At 44.5% G+C, this 21,570-nt stretch overlaps 1 protein-coding gene across 1 annotated transcript in view; it reads right to left on the bottom strand.

The window, feature by feature from the left end:
• The window catches only part of LOC134957926 (coagulation factor XIII B chain-like), a 146,404-nt gene extending 130,838 nt beyond the window's left edge, over positions 1-15,566 (bottom strand). The window contains exon 1 of the mRNA XM_063940173.1: positions 15,470-15,566. Coding sequence (XP_063796243.1) covers positions 15,470-15,530 — 61 coding nt within the window. The 5' untranslated portion in view covers positions 15,531-15,566. The remainder of the gene's footprint in view (positions 1-15,469) is intronic.
• Between the last annotated feature and the right edge of the window lie 6,004 nt (positions 15,567-21,570).

A 21,570-nucleotide genomic window follows, 5' to 3' on the forward strand; every position in this document is an offset into this window, starting at 1 on the left:
GTGTCTGTCATTTGCTTTCTTGCCTCCAGAGGTTTGGAATTTTGTGGAGAAAACTATTGGGTTGGCAAACAATGGAAACTATTTAGGTAGTCTGGAGCTGTTGAGTGAATTTGATCCTTTTTTGGAATTGCATCTCAAACTGTATGGAAATACTGGAAAGGGGAACCTGTCATTTCCATCTGCAAACATTTGTGAGGAATTTACAGATTTAATGGGACAACAATTTGGAAGAAATAAAAGATTCAAAGTACTATTGAATATGTACGGATACCACTCCAGACATCTCACACATTGATCAACTGACATTTACAATCCGATACATTATAGGTGGAGCGTTTCCTCAAGTTCATCTCCATGTTTTCTCATAGAGCAAAGAGTCTAGCAGACACTGTTGTAGATTTCTTGAATGAGAACTAAATGCCACTATCAAACTGCAGTGATCAATTGTATGACAATGCCTCAAATTTGTCTGAATGCTACAGTGGATTACAAGCATGGATCCATCAACTGAATGAGTTGGCCATCTATATCCCCTTTGCTGGATACAGTCTGAACTTGGTGGGAGTAAGAGCAACAGAATGTTCTCTACAGGTCCTTTGACTTTTTTAAGCATTTGTCCTCGTTTTTTACAGCTTTTACACATCAATGGAATATTCTGTCATCAGCTTTAGGAAAAGATCATGTTGTTGACAAGTTCCTGTCTGACACAAGATGGTCATCACATTTTGATGTTGTCCATGTTCTGCATGAAGGTTTCAAAAATATTAAAGATGCACTGAAATATGCTCAGTCAAAGGAAATAAATCCATTCATATACAGTTATCCATTAGCATTTCTTCAGCTGCAGCATTATACCAGTCTGGTGCTTAAAACCTTATCAAGGGCGAATTTGAATAGTGACCTGGATACCCTTTTACGAACCCCACCAGCCGCGAAAAAAGCCCTATCTATACATTACAAAAAATTAACCACTCAACTAGATCACTCTCAATCAAACTTAGGAATACAAAAATGGCTATCAGGCTTTCATGAGTTGACTTGTGAGGCACTATTGAAAAGTTTACTGCATTCTTGCAAACTACTGCCCTCAGCACAATACCAAGAGATGTTTTATAATATAGTTCACAGAGCTTACTTTTGCCCATATAGACAATACAGGGCGGGGATGACAGATTCGGACAACTGTCTGAAATGTCGTGCACCTAAGGCGGACCTATTACATTGTTTCTGGTTGTGCCCCCTGCTCCGCCATTTTTGGCTACAGGTATGACAGTTTGCCATGGAATATTTGATAAATTTCATCCCCTTCACGGCAGAATGGGTGATTTTTGGGATAATTCCGGCTAGGCAAAGAATAACAAAGGTGTGTAAAAGGTTGCAGATGGCAATCAGTGCAGCTGCACGCAAAGCCATCTTGCAATCCTGGGATACATAAGGATCCTCCTACTTTATCTCTATTCAAAGGGAAACTGCACCACCTATTTCAAATGCATTGGATAGAAACGACTTTACAAAAAGACAAACTAACGGGGCAATTTTTTGAGACCTGGGAAAGTTACATTACCACCCTTCCAGTAGCCTTCCGAACTAGAATTCAGAATTCACTAAAAAATACTGAGTGGTTTGAGACACGAATGGCAATTGGAGATCCGCCCATAGTACTGTCAGACTGAGTAATGGGGGTACCGTGGGGCCCCAGCCTCCTCATATCTCTACGGTAGATAGACTAGCAGGTCCTTTATTATATAATCTGGTTTGCACTTTCTTTGGGATGATATTTGTGGGAATGCACAATGTATATGATGTTGTTACCTAAGATCTTATGTTCCAGTCTGTTATTTGTCATATGCCGCTCTTTGTATGTACTTGTTCCTTAAGAGTGCAAGAGTGCAACCATCATTGTAACATGAAGCAATGCCTTAATAAAAAAGGTTATACCTTAAGAAAAAAAAAAAAAGATGCACTGAATTCTTTATCAGCTGACACTAACCAAGACATGAACACAAGACAAGAGGCAGAAAGATTAAGTGAGAGAATGGAGAACATGGAAATTTTGTAGAATGACATTCTCAAAAATATTTACAAAACCAAGCAAGTTCCTGTACTCTAAAGATATGAACATACTTGTTGCCATACATCTTCTTGAGTCTCTGAAAATGTATAGGAACGAAAGTGAAGTGTATGTCTTACTAGATATGATGGATTACAAGAGATATTTATAAACAAAAGTGAAAAATTCAAGGTGAAGACATTCCCCCGTGATCTGGACTCTTTGAACTCTGAGCTGACAAAACATACTGAAGCTTATTCATGGATTGGAAATTTGTTTTCCTTCTTTCGGTTAACTGAGAACAAATTGGTTCTGAGGAGCTAAACAAAAAGTGTATGCATTTGGCTGATCTGTATGACAAAGACCTTGATTATGCTGTCCTTTTAAATGAATGCAAACATCTCAGGTACTACATGTCTCTTGATGAAAATTGTGAAACTCTTCCTGCATTGTACAGTAAACTAATTTTGCACAACTTGAAATCTGTGTCTCCCGCCATGAAATTTATAAAGAATCAGTTTTGCAGCATAATGGGGCAGCAGTGTTTGAACTGGCTTTCACTCATGTGCATGGAAAATAACATCCTAAAGACCATTGACTTCAAGTCAATTATAAAACAATTGTGGAGAAATAAAAAATGTAAACTATCAAATAAATTTCACAAACATTTGTGTTAATTAATAAATTATTAATTTATACTGTACGGTTTACCAATTAATTAACATTTTTTTGTTGAATGTATGTTTTTCAGAGCTTATAATGATTATATCTCACTTTATATAAACCTTTTTAATGTTTAAACATTGATTTTATCGTAATTACCACTAAATCGAAAGGTTTAATTTTATTGATAGTTTACATTTTTTATTCCCGTGAATGGGCAGATAGGGGCCCCAGTGCATTGCTTTTCCCAAGGCCTACACTGCTGTCAAGATGGCCCTGCTCACATTCTCTCACTTCTAACACAGTCTTCTTTAAAATTCTATTTCTGCACCCATAAAAATCTTTTATTCCGCTTAATATTAAATTATTGCCATGTTGGATTGATCAGGTGACTCCTATTTCTCCCAGTAACAGAGGGTATAGCTTCCACCTGACCAAAAGCACCCATGACTGATCATAGCACCCTATATAAACCCCTCATTTATATCTGTCAGGGCCAGTACAACTTGTATCTTACCAGTTGCTGGTTCCAGTATCAGCATGTCCGCATCCTGATTCCTTGTGGAATTGCTGTGTGCCATCTGGTGCACATTCCATAGTGTGCACTCGAGTTCTGAGTTCAACAGTCCCTGTTCCCTGCTTCAGCTTATCCTAGATTGTGTCTGGAATACTGTGCAGTTTCCAAACTGCTCATCATTGTCAGCTAGTAAACCCTGTGCAGTTAACCACTGCAATCCTGTGCAGTTTCCACACTGCTAATCATCATCAGCTTACAAAGCCTGTGCAGTTACCACTGCTGTCCTGTACAATTCCAGTCTGTTAACATCCACATACCCAGTACCTGCGTGCATTACCACTCTTAACCTACACAAACCTATACAGATGTGTCCTTATAAAACATTGACACCATGTATGATCCCACAGAGGCTGCATATGCTTGCACCTGCAGCTTTACCATGCAGTGCGTATGGATCATGGGTGCAAGCGTATGCACACACCCGATCTGCTGCGATTCGCATGCCAGTTAGTGCTTCATCCTGACTTTCATTCCGGTTCAGTTCTGATTCTCTAAGACAGGGGTGTCAAACTTACCACTACCAGCACCGCCCACTGCACCCAGTCATGGCTGTTGCAGGAGGAGAAGTGGCTGGGTTCTGTGTGGGCTTACCACTACCAGCACTGCCCACTGCACCCAGTCATGGCTGCTGAATGAGGAGAGGAGGCTGGGTTCTGGGTGGGCTTACCACTACCAGCACTGCCCACTGCACCCATTCATGGCTGCTGAATGAGGAGAGGTTGCTGGGTCCTGGGTGGGCTTACCACTACCAGCACTGCCCACAGCACCCATTCATGGCTGCCGCAGTAAGAGAGAAGGCTGGGTCCTGGGCAGGTTTACCACTACCAGCACCGCCCACTGCACCCAGTCAAGGCTGCTGCAGGAGGAGAGGAGGCTGGGTTCTGGGTGGGTTTACCCACCGGCCCGTCCTGCCTACAGAGATGATGTCAGATCACATGTCTCCTGTGAGGAGGGAGGATGGATGCCACCCTGAGATGAAAGAGTGCCCATGCACACGCTGAAGACTGTGAGTGTGAGTATCACCAACAGAGATCCTTACAGCTATTGAGATATAAATATATATATATATATATATATATATATATTAAAGTAAGAGGAGAGGGGTCCATATTGTGATATATGAGGGAGAATAACACCGCTCTCTTCTCACACTATGTGGTATTATTATTATATAGGGAGAGGGGACCGCACAGTGATATACTGTATGAGGAATATCACAGCTCGAGGACTCTTTCTTTTTCTTGTGGCACACACAAGACTAAGGGGTCTATTTACTAAGCCTTGGATGGAGATAATGTAGACGGAGATAAAGTACCAACCAATCAGCTCCCAACAGTCATTTTTCAAACACAGCCTGTGACATGGCAGTTAGGAGCCAATTGGCTGATATTTTATCTCCGTCGACTTTATCTCCATCCAAGGCTTAGTAAATAGACCCCATAGACCTTGATTATTTGACCCAGTTGTGATTTTGAGTTTGACATGCATGTTCTAAGATTAGTTTCTTTGATATTACTGTATGAGGAAGAGTGTCGTAAGAGGCACAGAGCTACATTTTCTACTATAAATGGGACAAACATATAAGTCTATTCATTAAGGGGCACATATTTATATAGGGTTTTTCTCTATCGTCCTAAGTGGATGCTGGGGTTCCTGAAAGGACCATGGGGAATAGCGGCTCCGCAGGAGACAGGGCACAAAAGTAAAGCTTTTACAGGTCAGGTGGTGTGTACTGGCTCCTCCCCCTATGACCCTCCTCCAGACTCCAGTTAGATTTTTGTGCCCGGCCGAGAAGGGTGCAATTCTAGGTGGCTCTCATAAAGAGCTGCTTAGAGAGTTTAGCTTAGGTTTTTTATTTTACAGTGATTCCTGCTGGCAACAGGATCACTGCAACGAGGGACAGAGGGGAGAAGAAGTGAACTCACCTGCGTGCAGGATGGATTGGCTTCTTGGCTACTGGACATGAAGCTCCAGAGGGACGATCACAGGTACAGCCTGGATGGTCACCGGAGCCACGCCGCCGGCCCCCTCACAGATGCTGAAGCAAGAAGAGGTCCAGAATCGGCGGCTGAAGACTCCTGCAGTCTTCTTAAGGTAGCGCACAGCACTGCAGCTGTGCGCCATTTTCCTCTCAGCACACTTCACACGGCAGTCACTGAGGGTGCAGGGCGCTGGGGGGGGGGCGCCCTGGGAGGCAAATGAAAACCTTTAAAAAGGCTAAAAATACCTCACATATAGCCCCAGAGGCTATATGGAGATATTTACCCCTGCCTAAATGTACTAAATAGCGGGAGACGAGCCCGCCGGAAAAGGGGCGGGGCCTATCTCCTCAGCACACGGCGCCATTTTCTGTCACAGCTCCGCTGGTCAGGAAGGCTCCCAGGTCTCTCCCCTGCACTGCACTACAGAAACAGGGTATAACAGAGAGGGGGGGCAAAATAAATGGCAATATATTAATATAAAAGCAGCTATAAGGGAGCACTTAATCATAAGGCTATCCCTGTCATATATAGCGCTTTTTGGTGTGTGCTGGCAGACTCTCCCTCTGTCTCCCCAAAGGGCTAGTGGGTCCTGTCTTCGTATAGAGCATTCCCTGTGTGTCTGCTGTGTGTCGGTACGTGTGTGTCGACATGTATGAGGACGTTATTGGTGTGGAGGCGGAGCAATTGCCAAATATGAGGATGTCACCTCCTAGGGGGTCGACACCAGAATGGATGCCTTTATTTGTGGAATTACGGGATAGCGTCAACTCGCTTAAGCAGTCGTTGCCGACAGGAGGCGGCCGGACACTCAATTAGTGCCTGTCCAGGCGCCTCAAACACCGTCAGGGGCTGTAAAACGTCCCTTGCCTCAGTCGGTCGACACAGACCCAGACACAGGCACTGATTCCGGTGGTGAAGGTGACGAATCAACCGTATTTTCCAGTAGGGCCACACGTTATATGATTTTGGCAATAAAGGAGATTTTACATTTAGCTGATACTACAGGTACCACTAAACAGGGTATTATGTGGGGTGTGAAAAAACTACCAGTAGTTTTTACCGAATCAGAAGAATTAAATGACGTGTGTGATGAAGCGTGGGGTGCCCCGATAAAAAACTGCTAATTTCAAAGAAGTTATTGGCTTTATACCCTTTCCCGCCAGAGGTTAGGGAGCGCTGGGAAACACCTCCTAGGGTGGACAAAGCGCTAACACGCTTATCAAAACAAGTGGCGTTACCCTCTCCTGAGACGGCCGCACTTAAAGATCCATCAGATAGGAGGATGGAAAATATCCAAAAAGGTATATACACACATGCAGGTGTTATACTACGACCAGCTATTGCGACTGCCTGGATGTGCAGTGCTGGGGTAGTTTGGTCAGAGTCCCTGATCGAAAATATTGATACCCTGGACAGGGACAATATTTTACTGTCGTTAGAACAAATAAAGGATGCATTTCTTTATATGCGTGATGCACAGAGAGATATCTGCACACTGGCATCACGGGTAAGTGCTATGTCCATTTCGGCCAGAAGAGCTTTATGGACACGACAGTGGACAGGCGATGCGTAGAGGAGTTATTTGGGGTCGGTCTATCGGATTTGGTGGCCACGGCTACGGCCGGGAAATCCACCTTTCTACCTCAAGTCACTCCCCAACAGAAAAAGGCACCGACCTTTCAACCGCAGCCCTTTCGTTCCTTTAAAAATAAGAGAGCAAAGGGCTATTCATATCTGCCACGAGGCAGAGGACGAGGGAAGAAACAGCAACAGGCAGCTCCTTCCCAGGAACAGAAGCCCTCCCCGGCTTCTACAAAAGCCTCAGCATGACGCTGGGGCTTCGCAAGCGGACTCGGGGGCGGTAGGCGGTCGTCTCAAGAATTACAGCGCGCAGTGGGCTCACTCGCAGGTAAATCCCTGGATCCTGCAGATAATATCTCAGGGGTACAGGTTGAAATTAGAGACAGAGCCACCTCGCCGTTTCCTGAAGTCTGCTTTACCAACGTCCCCCTCAGAAAGGGAGACGGTTTTGGAAGCCATTCACAAGCTGTATTCTCAGCAGGTGATAGTCAAGGTACCTCTTCTACAACAAGGGAAGGGGTATTATTCCACTCTTTTTGTGGTACCGAAGCCGGATGGCTCGGTAAGGCCTATTCTAAATCTGAAGTCCTTGAACCTGTACATAAAGAAGTTCAAGTTCAAGATGGAGTCACTCAGAGCAGTGATAGCGAACCTGGAAGAAGGGGACTTTATGGTATCCTTGGACATCACGGATGCGTATCTCCACGTTCCAATTACCCCTCACACCAGGGGTACCTCAGGTTCGTTGTACAAAACTGTCACTATCAGTTTCAGACGCTGCCGTTTGGTTTGTCCACGGCACCTCGGGTCTTTACAAAGGTAATGGCCGAGATAATATTTCTTCTTCGAAGAAAAGGCGTATTAATTATCCCATACTTGGACGATCTCCTAATAAGGGCAAGGTCCAGAGAACAGCTAGAGATGGGTTTAGCACTATCTCAAGAGGTGCTAAAGCAGCACGGATGGATTCTGAATATTCCAAAATCCAAATTAATGCCGACAACTCGTCTGCTGTTCCTGGGGATGATTCTGGACACAGTTCAGAAAAAGGTTTTTCTTCCCGAAGAAAAAGCCAAGGAGTTATCTGACCTGGTCAGGAACCTCCTAAAACCAGGAAAGGTGTCTGTACATCAATGCACAAGAGTCCTGGGAAAAAATGGTAGCTTCTTACGAAGCAATCCCTTTCGGCAGATTCCATGCAAAGGGATCTGTTGGACAAATGGTCAGGGTCGCATCTTCAGATGCACCTGCGGATAACCCTGTCGCCGAGGACAAGGGTATCCCTTCTGTGGTGGTTGCAGGAGGCTCATCTATTGGAGGGCCGCAGATTCGGCATGCAGGATTGGATCCTGGTGACCACGGATGCCAGCCTGAGAGGCTGGGGAGCAGTCACACAGGGAAGAAATTTCCAGGGAGTGTGGTCGAGCCTGAAAAAGTCTCTTCACATAAGCATTCTGGAACTAAGAGCAATCTACAATGCTCTAAGCCAGGCGGAACCTCTGCTTCAAGGAAGACCGGTGTTGATCCAGTCGGACAACATCACGGCAGTCGCCCATGTAAACAGACAGGGCGGCACAAGAAGCAGGAGGGCAATGGCAGAAGCTGCCAGGATCCTTCGCTGGGCGGAGAATCACGTGATAGCACTGTCCGCAGTATTCATCCCGGGCGTGGACAACTGGGAAGCAGACTTCCTCAGCAGACACGACCTTCACCCGGGAGAGTGGGGACTTCATCCAGAAGTTTTCCACATGCTATTAAACCGTTGGGTAAAACCAATGGTGGACATGATGGCGTCTCGCCTCAACAAAACACTGGACAGGTATTGCGCCAGGTCAAGAGATCCGCAGGCAATAGCTGTGGACGCGCTGGTAACACCTTGGGTGTACCAGTCGGTATATGTGTTTCCTCCTCTGCCTCTCATACCAAAGGTATTGAGGACTATACGGCAAAGAGGAGTAAGACTAGTGGCTCCGGATTGGCCAAGAAGGACTTGGTACCCGGAACTTCAAGAGATGGTCACGGACGATCCGTGGCCTCTACTTCTGAGAAGGGACCTGCTTCAGCAGGGTCCTTGTCTTTTTCAAGACTTACCGCGGCTGCGTTTGACGGCATGGCGTTTGAATGCCAGATCCTAAAAGGAAAAGGCATTCCAGAAGAAGTCATTCCTACCTTGATAAAGGCAAGGAAGGAAGTCACCGCGAAGCATTATCGCCGTATTTGGCGAAAATATGTTGCGTGGTGCGAGCAGCGGAGTGCTCCGATGGAGGAATTTCAACTGGGTCGTTTTCCTACATTTCCTGCAATCAGGATTGTCTATGGGTCTCAAATTGGGATCTATTAAGGTTCAAATTTCGGCCCTATCAATATTCTTCCAAAAAGAATTGGCCTCAGTCCCTGAGGTCCAGATTTTTATCAAAGGAGTACTGCATATACAGCCTCCTGTGGTGCCTAAGGTGGCACCGTGGGATCTAAATGTAGTTTTAGATTTCCTCAAATCCAATTGGTTTGAACCACTAAAGAATGTGGATTTGAAATATCTCACATGGAAAGTGACTATGTTACTGGCCCTGGCTTCGGCCGGGAGAGTATCTGAACTGGCGGCTTTGTTTTATAAAAGCCCTTATTTAATTTTCCATTCGACATAGGGCAGAGCTGCGGACGCGTCCGCATTTTCTCCCTAAGGTGGTATCAGCGTTTCACCTGAACCAGCCTATTGCAGTGCCTGCGGCTACAGACGACTTGAAGGACTCCAAGTTGTTGGACGTTGTCAGAGCCTTAAAAATATACATTTAAAGGACGGCTGGAGTCAGAAAATCTGACTCGCTGTTTATACTGTATGCACCCAACAAGTTGGGTGCACCTGCTTCTAAGCAGTCGATTGCTCGTTGGATTTGTAACAAAATTCAACTTGTACATTCTGTGGCAGGCCTGCCACAGCCTAAATCTGTTAAGGCCCATTCCGCAAGGAAGGTGGGCTCATCTTGGGCGGCTGCCCGAGGGGTCTCGGCATTACAACTCTGCCGAGCAGCTACGTGGTCAGGGGAGAACACGTTTGTAAATTTTTACAAATTTGATACCCTGGCAAAGGAGGACCTGGAGTTCTCTCATTCGGTGCTGCAGAGTCATCCGCACTCTCCCGCCCGTTTGGGAGCTTTGGTATAATCCCCATGGTCCTTTCAGGAACCCCAGCATCCACTTAGGACGATAGAGAAAATAAGAATTTACTTACCGATAATTCTATTTCTCGGAGTCCGTAGTGGATGCTGGGCGCCCATCCCAAGTGCGGATTATCTGCAATACTTGTACATAGTTATTGTTAACTAATTCGGGTTATTGTTTAGGAAGCCATCTTTCAGAGGCTCCTCTGTTATCATACTGTTAACTGGGTTTAGTTCACAAGTTGTACGGTGTGATTGGTGTGGCTGGTATGAGTCTTACCCGGGATTCAAAATCCTCCCTTATTGTGTACGCTCGTCCGGGCACAGTACCTAACTGGAGTCTGGAGGAGGGTCATAGGGGGAGGAGCCAGTACACACCACCTGACCTGTAAAAGCTTTACTTTTGTGCCCTGTCTCCTGCGGAGCCGCTATTCCCCATGGTCCTTTCAGGAACCCCAGCATCCACTACGGACTCCGAGAAATAGAATTATCGGTAAGTAAATTCTTATTTTTTTAATCATGGTGTCCACCGGCCAAAGAGTCAATGGTGTTTGGCAATAGTATGGGCACCCTTAGGTGCAGGAATCCTATATAGAATGGAGTCTGTTTGACTTAATACACATGTGGTTTACAGATTTGTAGTTTTTCTTATCTGCCACTCAATTTGCAGTCAGTTGTACAGTATCTGAGACGGTCATGCACTCTTACTGAGAATTCCTATGATAAGGCTTGCAGGATTGCCTGCTGTTTCTAGCTGGCTCTATGAGCTCTTATCAATATTCACACATTTATTGAAGAGCGTATCTAAGTTAGAGCAGTGTTGCCGTGCACAGCACAGTAACACTAAGGCTAGGGCCACACATAGCGGCCAAGCAGGTCCCATTCAGCGGGACTGTTTTGAATCTATTACCATTATTATGAACTCTTAACAGGACTTTTGGGAACAATTTATTACAGTATTTTTTTTTATAATACTGCATTTGCATACAGCATGATGGTGTCGAAGTCAAAAATATTACATAGAGAGAAAATACAGACTCCACACATTATGAGTTGCTATGCTTGCAAATACGCGCAGCGAGCACAGCAATATATGGTAACATACGCATTTACACAGACATGCCACAAAGATAGATTCGACACATATTTCATACAGCACATAATTTGAACATATCAAGCGCCAGACATCATAATGTTTTCAATTATATAATGGAGTAACGTCATGTATGTGTATTATTGGAGCAGAGCAAGATGGACATGTCGTGCTTGGAGTCATAGTCACCAGATTAATGTGTACATTCATTTGATGCCTGTTATTAAGTTGTAGCACATTGCCATTAGTAGATATGATTAAATGTATGAAAGCTAAAGTCACTCTTATTAGAACAATGGATTTCCTGGAAGACAGCTTGCCTGACCAGTGGCTATCTACTGTAATTACACCATCAAGTCTGGACCTTGCTTGCATATGAACTGACCAGTGACTCATCATAAATGAGAAAGTTCCCTCCCCTAGACTAGTCTGTGCACTCCCCCAAAATACAAAGTATATAGCTGATTGCAGACACAAGAGCGGGCTGTTCTTTTTGTCCCAGATGATGATGGAGATGCTGTCTATCCAGTGGCTGCATGATTTTACTGAGAGAGAGTGATATGGAGCGTAGTGAGCATTTTGAGCAAAATATGGTGATGTATTACTGGCTGTGGCTGTATTTGAATTAGATTGTAATAACTGCTTACTGTGTAAATTGTAACCATGTAACTATATATATATATATATATATATATACTGTACATTGTGATATATTGAATACATATCCTTTTAATAACAAATATATACATCAATGAGCTTTGGAACTCAGATAATGGGGTATATTCAATTAGCAGCGATAACGGACTTTTCGCGTGAAAAGTCCGGTTTTTGCGCGAAAAACCGGACTTTTCCCGCGAAACGCAATTACAGCCTATTCAATTTTCCTGGAAAATTTATCGGTGATCATTTTTTCACTGATTTCACTTCACCTACTCTGAAGCAGGTGAAAAGTTGGGGAAAGTCACTATTTTAAGGTAAAAATGTTTGGATATGGTACAGAACTCCTGGGACACCCCCTTTAATGACTAATTAGGCACGTTGAGGTTTTTAATTATTTTTAATTGGACAATAATGACATGTCATTTTTGGGGTGAAAAAGTACAAAGTGATGGAAATTGGGGTTCAAGGTATTGGACAGGTATATTGGGGTGCTTTATGAGTGGGACAGGTGTTTTTAGGCTTGCAGATGGGAGTAATCGGTCTGTTTCCACTTTTTTTTTTAAAGTACCCTAAAATGAGCCAAATATATACTTATACCCATTTTCATGTACCCCAAATTTAATGAGAGCATTTATTTTGCTCAAAAAAACTTGCTTTCTATCATTTTTTTGCATTTTTAAAAAAATGCATATAACAGCCATTTCACACAATTTAAGTCCCCAAAAATGCTCTAATGTGATCTCCAACACACTTCTCTTCTGTTTTCCTATGTTAGTTTAGCATTTTTTGGGGTACAGGCTGATTTCCCCATTTTCACCTACACTTTTCACTGCAAGAATTTTCACGTGAAACCCGTTTGGAATTAAATAGGTCGAAAAACGGAGCATTTTCGCGGCAATTTTCGCCCGATTGGCGTGAAAAATTTTCGGGCAAAAAATTGCCGCGAATTTGCGGATAATTGAATACCCTAGAATGTGTGGGTGTATTGTTTTCTCTTATGGGATGCAGTGTTTTGCGATGTATAGCGCACATTCATAGCACATGGTAATAAGATGCACAGGCGTCCACAGTATATAATAGAGCTGGCATCTTAAATATTTGTTAGAAAGCAATTTGACTTTTACAATGGTTATATACATTTTTAGATATTAAATCAATTCAGTCTATTACATGTGTCTTGGCTTATTTACGATAACATTGGTCTATTTATTTTTGAGATTTTTTTAGCACTGTTCCATTTGCTATTGTGTATATGTAATTGATCTATGTGGTTAAATTGGGTCACCAATTTAACATATAGGAATTAGCTGCTCTTCGTACCATTATTTTACTTTTTTTTTTTAAAAACGCCAATGAGTTCTTTTCCCAACACACATTTTGAAATTTTTTTTTTACAATGAGGCAGCTTCTGGAAACCACCATTTCCCGATGGGATGGAGGCAAAATTTTAAGATGGCACTTGCAATCAGTGTATGGCACACCTGGCTTTGTGAATAAACCTTAGGGGTATATTTACTAAAAGTTGATTTGGGTCATTTTTGAAAGAATGTAAAAAAACATCTGTTAGTAAATGTGTAATTTAGATCCGGAAACACAAATTAGATAAAAAAAATTGTCAAAACATCGATCCAAATTGACTTTTAGTAAATATACCTCATAGTATTAATTGTCTGAGCTCAAATAGTATTTGAAAGAAAGCTTCCTCTAGGTACTAGAAATTCGGAATTTCACACAAACATCCTAAAGAGAACTAAAACTAAGATATAGATCTGTTTTTACACATACATTAACAGAGTTTCATAATGATCACTATTCCTATCTTTGTGGACTATGGGGGTAATTCAGACCTGATCGCAGCAGGAATTTTGTTAGCAGTTGGGCAAAACCATGTGCACTGCAGGGTGGGCAGATATAACATGTGCAGAGAGAGTTAGATTTGGGTAGGGTGTGTTCAATCTGAAATCTAAATTGCAGTGTAAAAATAAAGCAGGCAGTATTTACTCTGCACAGAAGCAAAATAACCCACCCAAATCTAACTCTCTCTGGGCCTAATTCAGACCTGATCGCTCACTAGTGTTTTTTGCACCGCTGCGATCAGGTCAGAAATGCGCATGTGTATGCACTGCAATACGCAGGCGTGTCGCACAGGTATAAAGCGGTTTGTTGCTCTGTGATGGATTTGTGCAAAGAATCCGCAGGCGATCGCAAGGTGTTTGACATGAGGAAGGCGTTTGTGGGTGGCAACTGACCATTTTCTGGGAGTGTTTGGAAAAACGCAGGCGTGTTCAGGCGTTTGCAGGGTGGGTGACTGAGGTCAATTCCAGTCCCGGACAGGCTGATGTGATCGCAGCGGCTGAGTAAGTCCTGGGCTACTCAGAGACTGCACAAAATCTGTTTGTACAGCTCTGCTACACATGCGATTGCACACTTGCACAGCTAAAATACACCCCTAGCGAGCGATCAGGGCAGAAATAGCCCCTCTGCACATGTTATATCTGCCACACCTGCAGTGCACATGGGCCCTCATTCCGAGTTGTTCGCTCGGTAAATTTCTTCGCATCGCAGCGATTTTCCGCTTATTGCGCATGCGCAATGTTCGCACTGCGACTGCGCCAAGTAAATTTGCTATGCAGTTAGGTATTTTACTCACGGCATTACGAGGTTTTTTCTTCGTTCTGGTGATCGTAATGTGATTGACAGGAAGTGGGTGTTTCTGGGCGGAAACTGGCCGTTTTATGGGTGTGTGCGAAAAAACGCTACCGTTTCTGGGAAAAACGCGGGAGTGGCTGGAGAAACGGGGGAGTGCCTGGGTGAATGCTGGGTGTGTTTGTGACGTCAAACCAGGAACGAAACTGACTGAACTGATCGCAGATGCCGAGTAAGTCTGGAACTACTCAGAAACTGCTAAGAAGTGTCTATTCGCAATTCTGCTAATCTTTCGTTCGCAATTTTGATAAGCTAAGATTCACTCCCAGTAGGCGGCGGCTTAGCGTGTGCAATGCTGCTAAAAGCAGCTAGCGAGTGAACAACTCGGAATGACCCCCATGGTTTTGCCCAACTGCTAACAAATTTGCTGCTACGATCAGGTCTGAATTGCCCCCTATATTACTACTTTAGTAATACCAACTCTTTGTAACCTATTTTGCTTATTGAGCCTCACAAAGGGGGTACTAATATTATTTCTAAAAACAATAAAAGCTATATGTTTAGATGTGTGCATCACAATTGCTCCAAAATTTCTAAGCCATATTACTTTTTGTTGTTTAGATTTTATCTATAATTAGTGTCATTATATAATTTAACTCACGGCTCTGAATCATTCATTATCATCTTACATCAAACATATTATTAAGTCAATATGGTTAATGAAATATATGTATTTGTAGTGAAAATAATTCCTTTTTACTTCTAAATATAAAACAGGATTTTCTAATAGCTACCAGCAAATTGTACAAGGTACATCCATTTAGCAGCAGAAAGTCAGCTCAGTAAGGAATTAAGGGCTGCGTAATCCTGGAATATTGTCTTTAACCCCTTAGACCCTAAAGTGTCCTTGTCAATTAGAACATAAAATATATTAGACTTTTGCATGATTAATAAGTAAATACCTTAATATAGAGGTAAATCTATAATTTTATACTATATATTTGTAGTATAACTACTTAATGAATGAAAAATCTTACTACAACAATCTAACAATTTTACCTTCTGCAGAACACAGCATGGAGCGTGCTACAACTAGGAGCAAGATATTGTATATGCTCATGTTTTCCTCATGTACTCTGAAACATTCCTCAAACTTCCAAAGTTATAGCAACTTTTGTTTTGCACATCTGTTAATTATTAACAAAGATTGTGACCTTTATAACCTCTGGTCCGTATGCTTTTTTTCTGGCAGACCTGAGTGAGGTGGAGAGAAAAACAATGAACACCATATAAACTCTGAAATCTCAGAAATTGTATCAGAAATAAGTATTATTTATTCTACAGAGCTTCACTCATCTATACCATCTATGGTGTTTGTCCTGATCACTGAGTCGCAGTGTGCCTGGTCGCAAGGCGGCGCGCTGTCACAGGGTGGCGCTTAGAGCTTAGCCTGGTGTATGGTGTGGCATAAAATGTTACCGGTGAGTGTAATACAAGTGATCATCCACCAGATGTCGCTTTTAAAAATCACCATTGCGCATGCGTGAGGTGTCCAATAAAACACTATAGTGCAAGAATCACCATTGCACATGCGTGAGGTCTCCATTGAAATACACTATAGTGCAAGAACTATTTTACTGTACAATACAGTACAGTACTGTATGTTAAATAGAAATATTTCTCAGAATGTAAGAAGTGATGTAAAGTCATGACAATGTACAGTATTACACTCTATGATATGTGCACTACAATATGTGCGTCATAATATGCAGTGATACTCTGATGTTTTGTTATAAATGTTACTCTGGATATAAATCTATTACAGTATATTATGCTGTCAATTGCCAGTCTCATGTTTTTACACAGTGTGACTTGTACCCGCACTGTAATATGCAGTGATCTCACACAATGTTTAATATGCCTTAAAGATGAATGCCGGGCCCCACGGTCGTTTTACAAACTCATTAGCATCCTAACTAAGAATACCTACCCAAGCACATTTGCAACAAATAAACACTTTTCAATACATTTTGACGCTAAAAAAACCCTAAAACAAACTTTGATTGGTAAAAATAATTTATGCTGATTTAAATGATGTGGTACATGGCTGTATTCAGTGTGTACTTGTGACTGTATCTAATTATGTTACAGTGTATGGCTGGAATACAGCGTAGCAAAACTTTTTACATGTGCTATTACACACAGAATATAGGCATGCTGAATATCATTTTAAACAACAGAAGCTGCTTGTGTGTCATATTCACATCGTTTTGCTTATAAAATGAAGCGCTGTGAATAGGATGTACAAGCAGCTCCTTGCCCGAAGCATGGCGAGCGAAGTGAGCCATGCGTGGGGACACGGTACACTAATTGGGGTTCCCCGTCACTTTACGAAGAAAACGATATAAAAAAAATTCCAAAAACTCATGTCAACCTTTTCACCTGTCGACCGAGTACAGGTCGACCTAACGAACATGTCAACGTAGTTACCATGTCGACCTATCGTAATTGACCCAATGACTGTCGACCTAAGTTGAGTCAACCCAACGACCCATACCCAATTTAAATCAGCATAAATTGCTTGTGCTTCTTGGAGGACTGGGGATTATTTACGGTGTGTGCTGTTTTAATCTAGGGACTTTTGGGGGACAATGGGTGACTTTCTCTGACACTGTGGTCCTCCTATACTAAAAGACACATTTCACGTGGTCCGTAAATATGTCACTTTTCAAGCACATTTGCAACAAGTAAACACTTTTCAATACATTTTGACACTTAAAAAAGAAAACCCTTTGATCTGTAAAAATGCTCCACGTACTGTACATGCCATTCCCCCACCCCCTCCCAGGAAATGTGTATTAGAGGCACTTAAATGTACTAAGTCACACAAGCAGTTCCAGCTGAATCCTTACCTAACTGGCTACACCCTGGAGCATACTGTGTATCTCATGAGTGTGACAGGTTGATATCAGTGAGCAGGAGCGGATTGGGAACAAAAAAAGGCCCTGGAAAAATTTGTACTAGTGGCCCCACATGGGCAGCACCAGAGGTGTAAGGTCTAGCCATGGGCCACGGCAGCAGCACCCTCCCCCCAAGACTTTCCAGATAGTGGGCATGTCCAGCATCAAGGGGGAAGTTAAAAATAAATAAAATTAAATATTATGAGCACATTATATGATACACCTTCAGAATTTAGGAAACAACATAATTCTTTAGAAAGATATAATAGGATTTTGGTTACCTACCGGTAAATCCTTTTCTCGTAGTCCGTAGAGGATGCTGGGGTCCATATTAGTACCATGGGGTATAGACGGGTCCACCAAGAGCCATTGGCACTTTAAGAGTTTAATAGGGTGGGCTGGCTCCTCCCTCTATGCCCCTCCTACTAGACTCAGTCTAGAAACTGTGCCCAAGGAGACGACATACTTCGAGAGAAGGAATTACACAGATAGTGGCGAGATTCATACCAGCTCACACAAACATGAAAATCCAGCCAACATGCCGGAACAACTCAGCAACAGCTGAAACAGTAAATAACGCAGAACTTACCTAGAAATCAGGTAACCCTGAACTATAAAACCAATGCAGGAAACAAAGCGCTTGGCGGGTGCCCAGCATCCTCTACAGACTTCGAGAAAAGGATTTACCGGTAGGTAACCAAAATCCTATTTTCTGTAACGTCCTAGAGGATGCTGGGGTCCATATTAATACCATGGGTATGTACCAAAGCTCCCAGTACAGGAGGGAGAGCGCGGAGGCTCCTGCAACACTGCCTGACCAAACTTGAGGTCATCAGAGGCCAAAGTATCGAACTTGTAAAACTTGGCAAACGTGTTCGACCCAGACAAAGTAGCTGCTCGGCAGAGTTGTATCACTGAGACACCCCGGGCAGCCGCCCAGGAAGAACCCACTTTACGAGTAGAGTGGGCCTTTACGGATTTCGGATACGGCAATCCTGCCGTGGAATAAGCATGCTGGATAGTGAACCTGATCCAGCGTGAAATCGACTGCTTAGAAGCAGGACATCCAAGTTTCTTAGGATCATAGAGGACAAACAGAGAGTCACTTGTCCTATGACGAGCCGTCCTCTTCACGTAAATCTTCAAAGACCTTACTACATCCAAGGCCTTTGAATTAATTGAGGAGTCAGTAGCCACTGGCACCACAATAGGCTGGTTGATGTGGAAAGCCGACACAACCTTAGGCAGGAACTGTGGACAAGTCCTAAGTTCCGCCCTGTCTTCATGGAAGATCAGATAGGGGCTTTTACAAGATAAAGCCCCCAATTCCGACACGCGTCGCGCAGAAGCCAAGGCTAACAAGGTGACCGCCTTCCACGTGAGAAACTTGAGATCAGCCTCCTGTAGAGGCTTAAACCAAGCAGATTGTAGGAACTGCAACACCACATCAGGATCCCATGGAGCTGTAGGTGCCACAAAGGGAGGCTGAATGTGCAGAACCCCTTTCAAAAAGGTCTGAACCTCAGGAAGGAACAGCCAATTGTTTTTGGAAGAAGATGGACAAAGCAGAGATCTGGACCTTGATGGACCCCAATCTCAGCCCCATATCCACACCTGCTTGCAGAAAAAGGAGAAAACGACCAAGTTGAAACTCCACCGCCGGAAACTTCTTGGCCTCACACCAAGAAACATATTTTTTCCAAATGCGATGGTAATGCTTAGATGTTACCCCCTTCCGGGCCTGTATCAGGGTAGGAATGACCTCACTCGGGATACCCTTCTGAGCTAAGATCTGGTGTACAACCGCCATGCCGTCAAACAAAGCCGCGGTAAGTCTTGATAAGCGAACGGCCCCTGCAGAAGCAGATCCTCCCAAAGAGGTAAAGGTCGTGGGTCTTCTAGCAGAAGATCCAGCAGGTCCGCGTACCTAGCCCTCCTTTGCCAGTCCGGAGCAATGAGGATTGCCAGAACCTTCGTTCTTCTCACGAGTTGAAGAACTCTTGGTATCAGAGGAAGCGGAGGGAACACATACACTGACTTGAACACCCAAGGTGTCACTAGTGCGTCCACCGCCACTGCCTGTGGGTCTCTTGACCTGGAACAGTACCTCTGTAGCTTCTTGTTGAGGTGGGAGGCCATCATGTCTATGTGAGGAACCCCCCACCAACCGGTTACCTCCTCGAACACCTCCAGATGGAGGCCCCACTCCCCTGGATGGAGATCGTGTCTGCTGAGGAAGTCTGCTTCCCAGTTGTTTACGCCCGGAATGAAGATTTATGACATCACCACCGCGTGCCTTTCTGCCCAGACGAGGATCTTTGACACCTCTGCCATGGCAGCTCTTCTCTTCGTTCCGCCTTGTCAGTTTATGTAGGCCACTGTGGTGTCGTTGTCCGACTGCACCTGAACAGCCCGATCCTGTAGAATAGGGGTGGGCAAAATACGGCCCGCGGGCCGGATGCGGCCCGCAAACCGATCCTGCCCGGCCCACTGCCTCCCACCAGCGAGCAATGACAAGCGGCCCGACTGCTTGTCATTGCTCTGCAGTACCTTCAAGCTGCCGATGCAGTCTCCCCTGCTGCTGCTGCTGCACGGCGCCTCCAGAGTCCCCAGTGACAACGGCTGTGTTCAGCCGAAAAAGGGGCGGAGCCACGGGTCGATGAAGGGGCGTGGCTACACGGGACCTCAGGGGGCGGGGCTACAGGGACGAGCAGACTACTACAGATCAATCCTTCCTGCACTGCCAGCCAGATCAGTGAGTTGCTGGAAAAAGTGAGTGAAAGAAATAAAGTGTGTGTGTGTGTGTGTGTGTGTGTGTTAGTGTGTGTATATTTGTGTGTGCGGGCAGTGGCGTCAGACTGTTTTTAGGTTTGGGGGAGAGATCTTTAGCTCTCGCTGTACCAACCCCTCCCGTGTTCCATCACCATGTCACCCCCCCTGTGTTCTGTCACCGTGACACCCCCGTGTTCTGTCACCATGTCACCCCCCCCGTGTTCTGTCACCGTGACACCCCCCGTGTTCTGTCACTGTGTCACCCCCACCGTGTTCTGTCACCATGACACCCCCGTGTTCTGTCACTGTGTCACCCCCACCGTGTTCTGTCACCGTGTCACCCCCCGTGTTCTGTCACTGTGTCACCCCCACCGTGTTCTGTCACTGTATCACACCCCCGTGTTCTGTCACTGTGTCACCCACCATGTTCTGTCACTGTGTCACCCACCGTGTTCTGTCACTGTGTCACCCACCGTGTTCTGTCACTGTGTCACCCCCACCGTTTTCTGTCACCGTGTCACCCCAGTGTTCTGTCACTGTTACCCCAGTGTTCTGTCACCGTCACCCCCGTGTTCTGTCACTGTGTCACCCCCCGTGTTCTGTCACTGTGTCACCTCCACCGTGTTCTGTCACCGTGTCACCCCAGTGTTCTGTCACCCCCCTGTGTTCTGTCACTGTGTCACACCACCGTGTTCTGTCACTGTGTCACCCCAGTGTTCTGTCACCGTGTCACCCCAGTGTTCTGTCACCGTGTCACCCCCCGTCTCCTGTCACTGTGTCACACACCGTGTTCTGTCACTGTCACCCCCCCCATGTTCTGTCACTCTGTCACCCCCCCGTGTTCTGTCACTGTGTCACCCCCCGAGTTCTATCACTGTGTCACACCTTTCCCCAGGGGCCACAAGACGCTGGATAATTTGCTTGCTGCGCAATGATTATCCCAAATAAAATGTTAATGTGTAAAAGGGGGCTCTACCTGCTGTAATGTGTAAAAGGGGGCTGTACCTGCTGTAATGTGTAAAAGGGGGCTGTACCTGCTGTAATGTGTAAAAGGGGGCTCTACCATCCATACTGTGTATAAGGGAGCTCTACCTGCCATAATGTGTGTAAAAGGGGCTCTACCTGCCATAATGTGTGTAAAAGGGGCTCTACCTGCCATAATGTGTGTAAAAGGGGCTCTACCTGGTGTAATGTGTGTAAGTGGCGCTACTGTGTGGCGCAATTTGAATAATGGAGCAGCCTAATATGAATCTGTATTATTTGTTGGCCATGCCCCTTCCACATGAAGCCACGTCCCTATATTTTTGGCATGTGGTGGGGGGGGGAGCTGGGAGATGCTATTTTATGCGTGGCCCACGGATAGTGACAAGAAAGTGTCAAGTGGCCCCTCAGCTGAAATAATTGCCCACCCCTGCTGTAGAAGGTGTG

The sequence above is a fragment of the Pseudophryne corroboree genome, chromosome 9, assembly GCF_028390025.1.
Source record: "Pseudophryne corroboree isolate aPseCor3 chromosome 9, aPseCor3.hap2, whole genome shotgun sequence".
Classification (NCBI taxonomy): Eukaryota; Metazoa; Chordata; class Amphibia; order Anura; family Myobatrachidae; genus Pseudophryne; species Pseudophryne corroboree.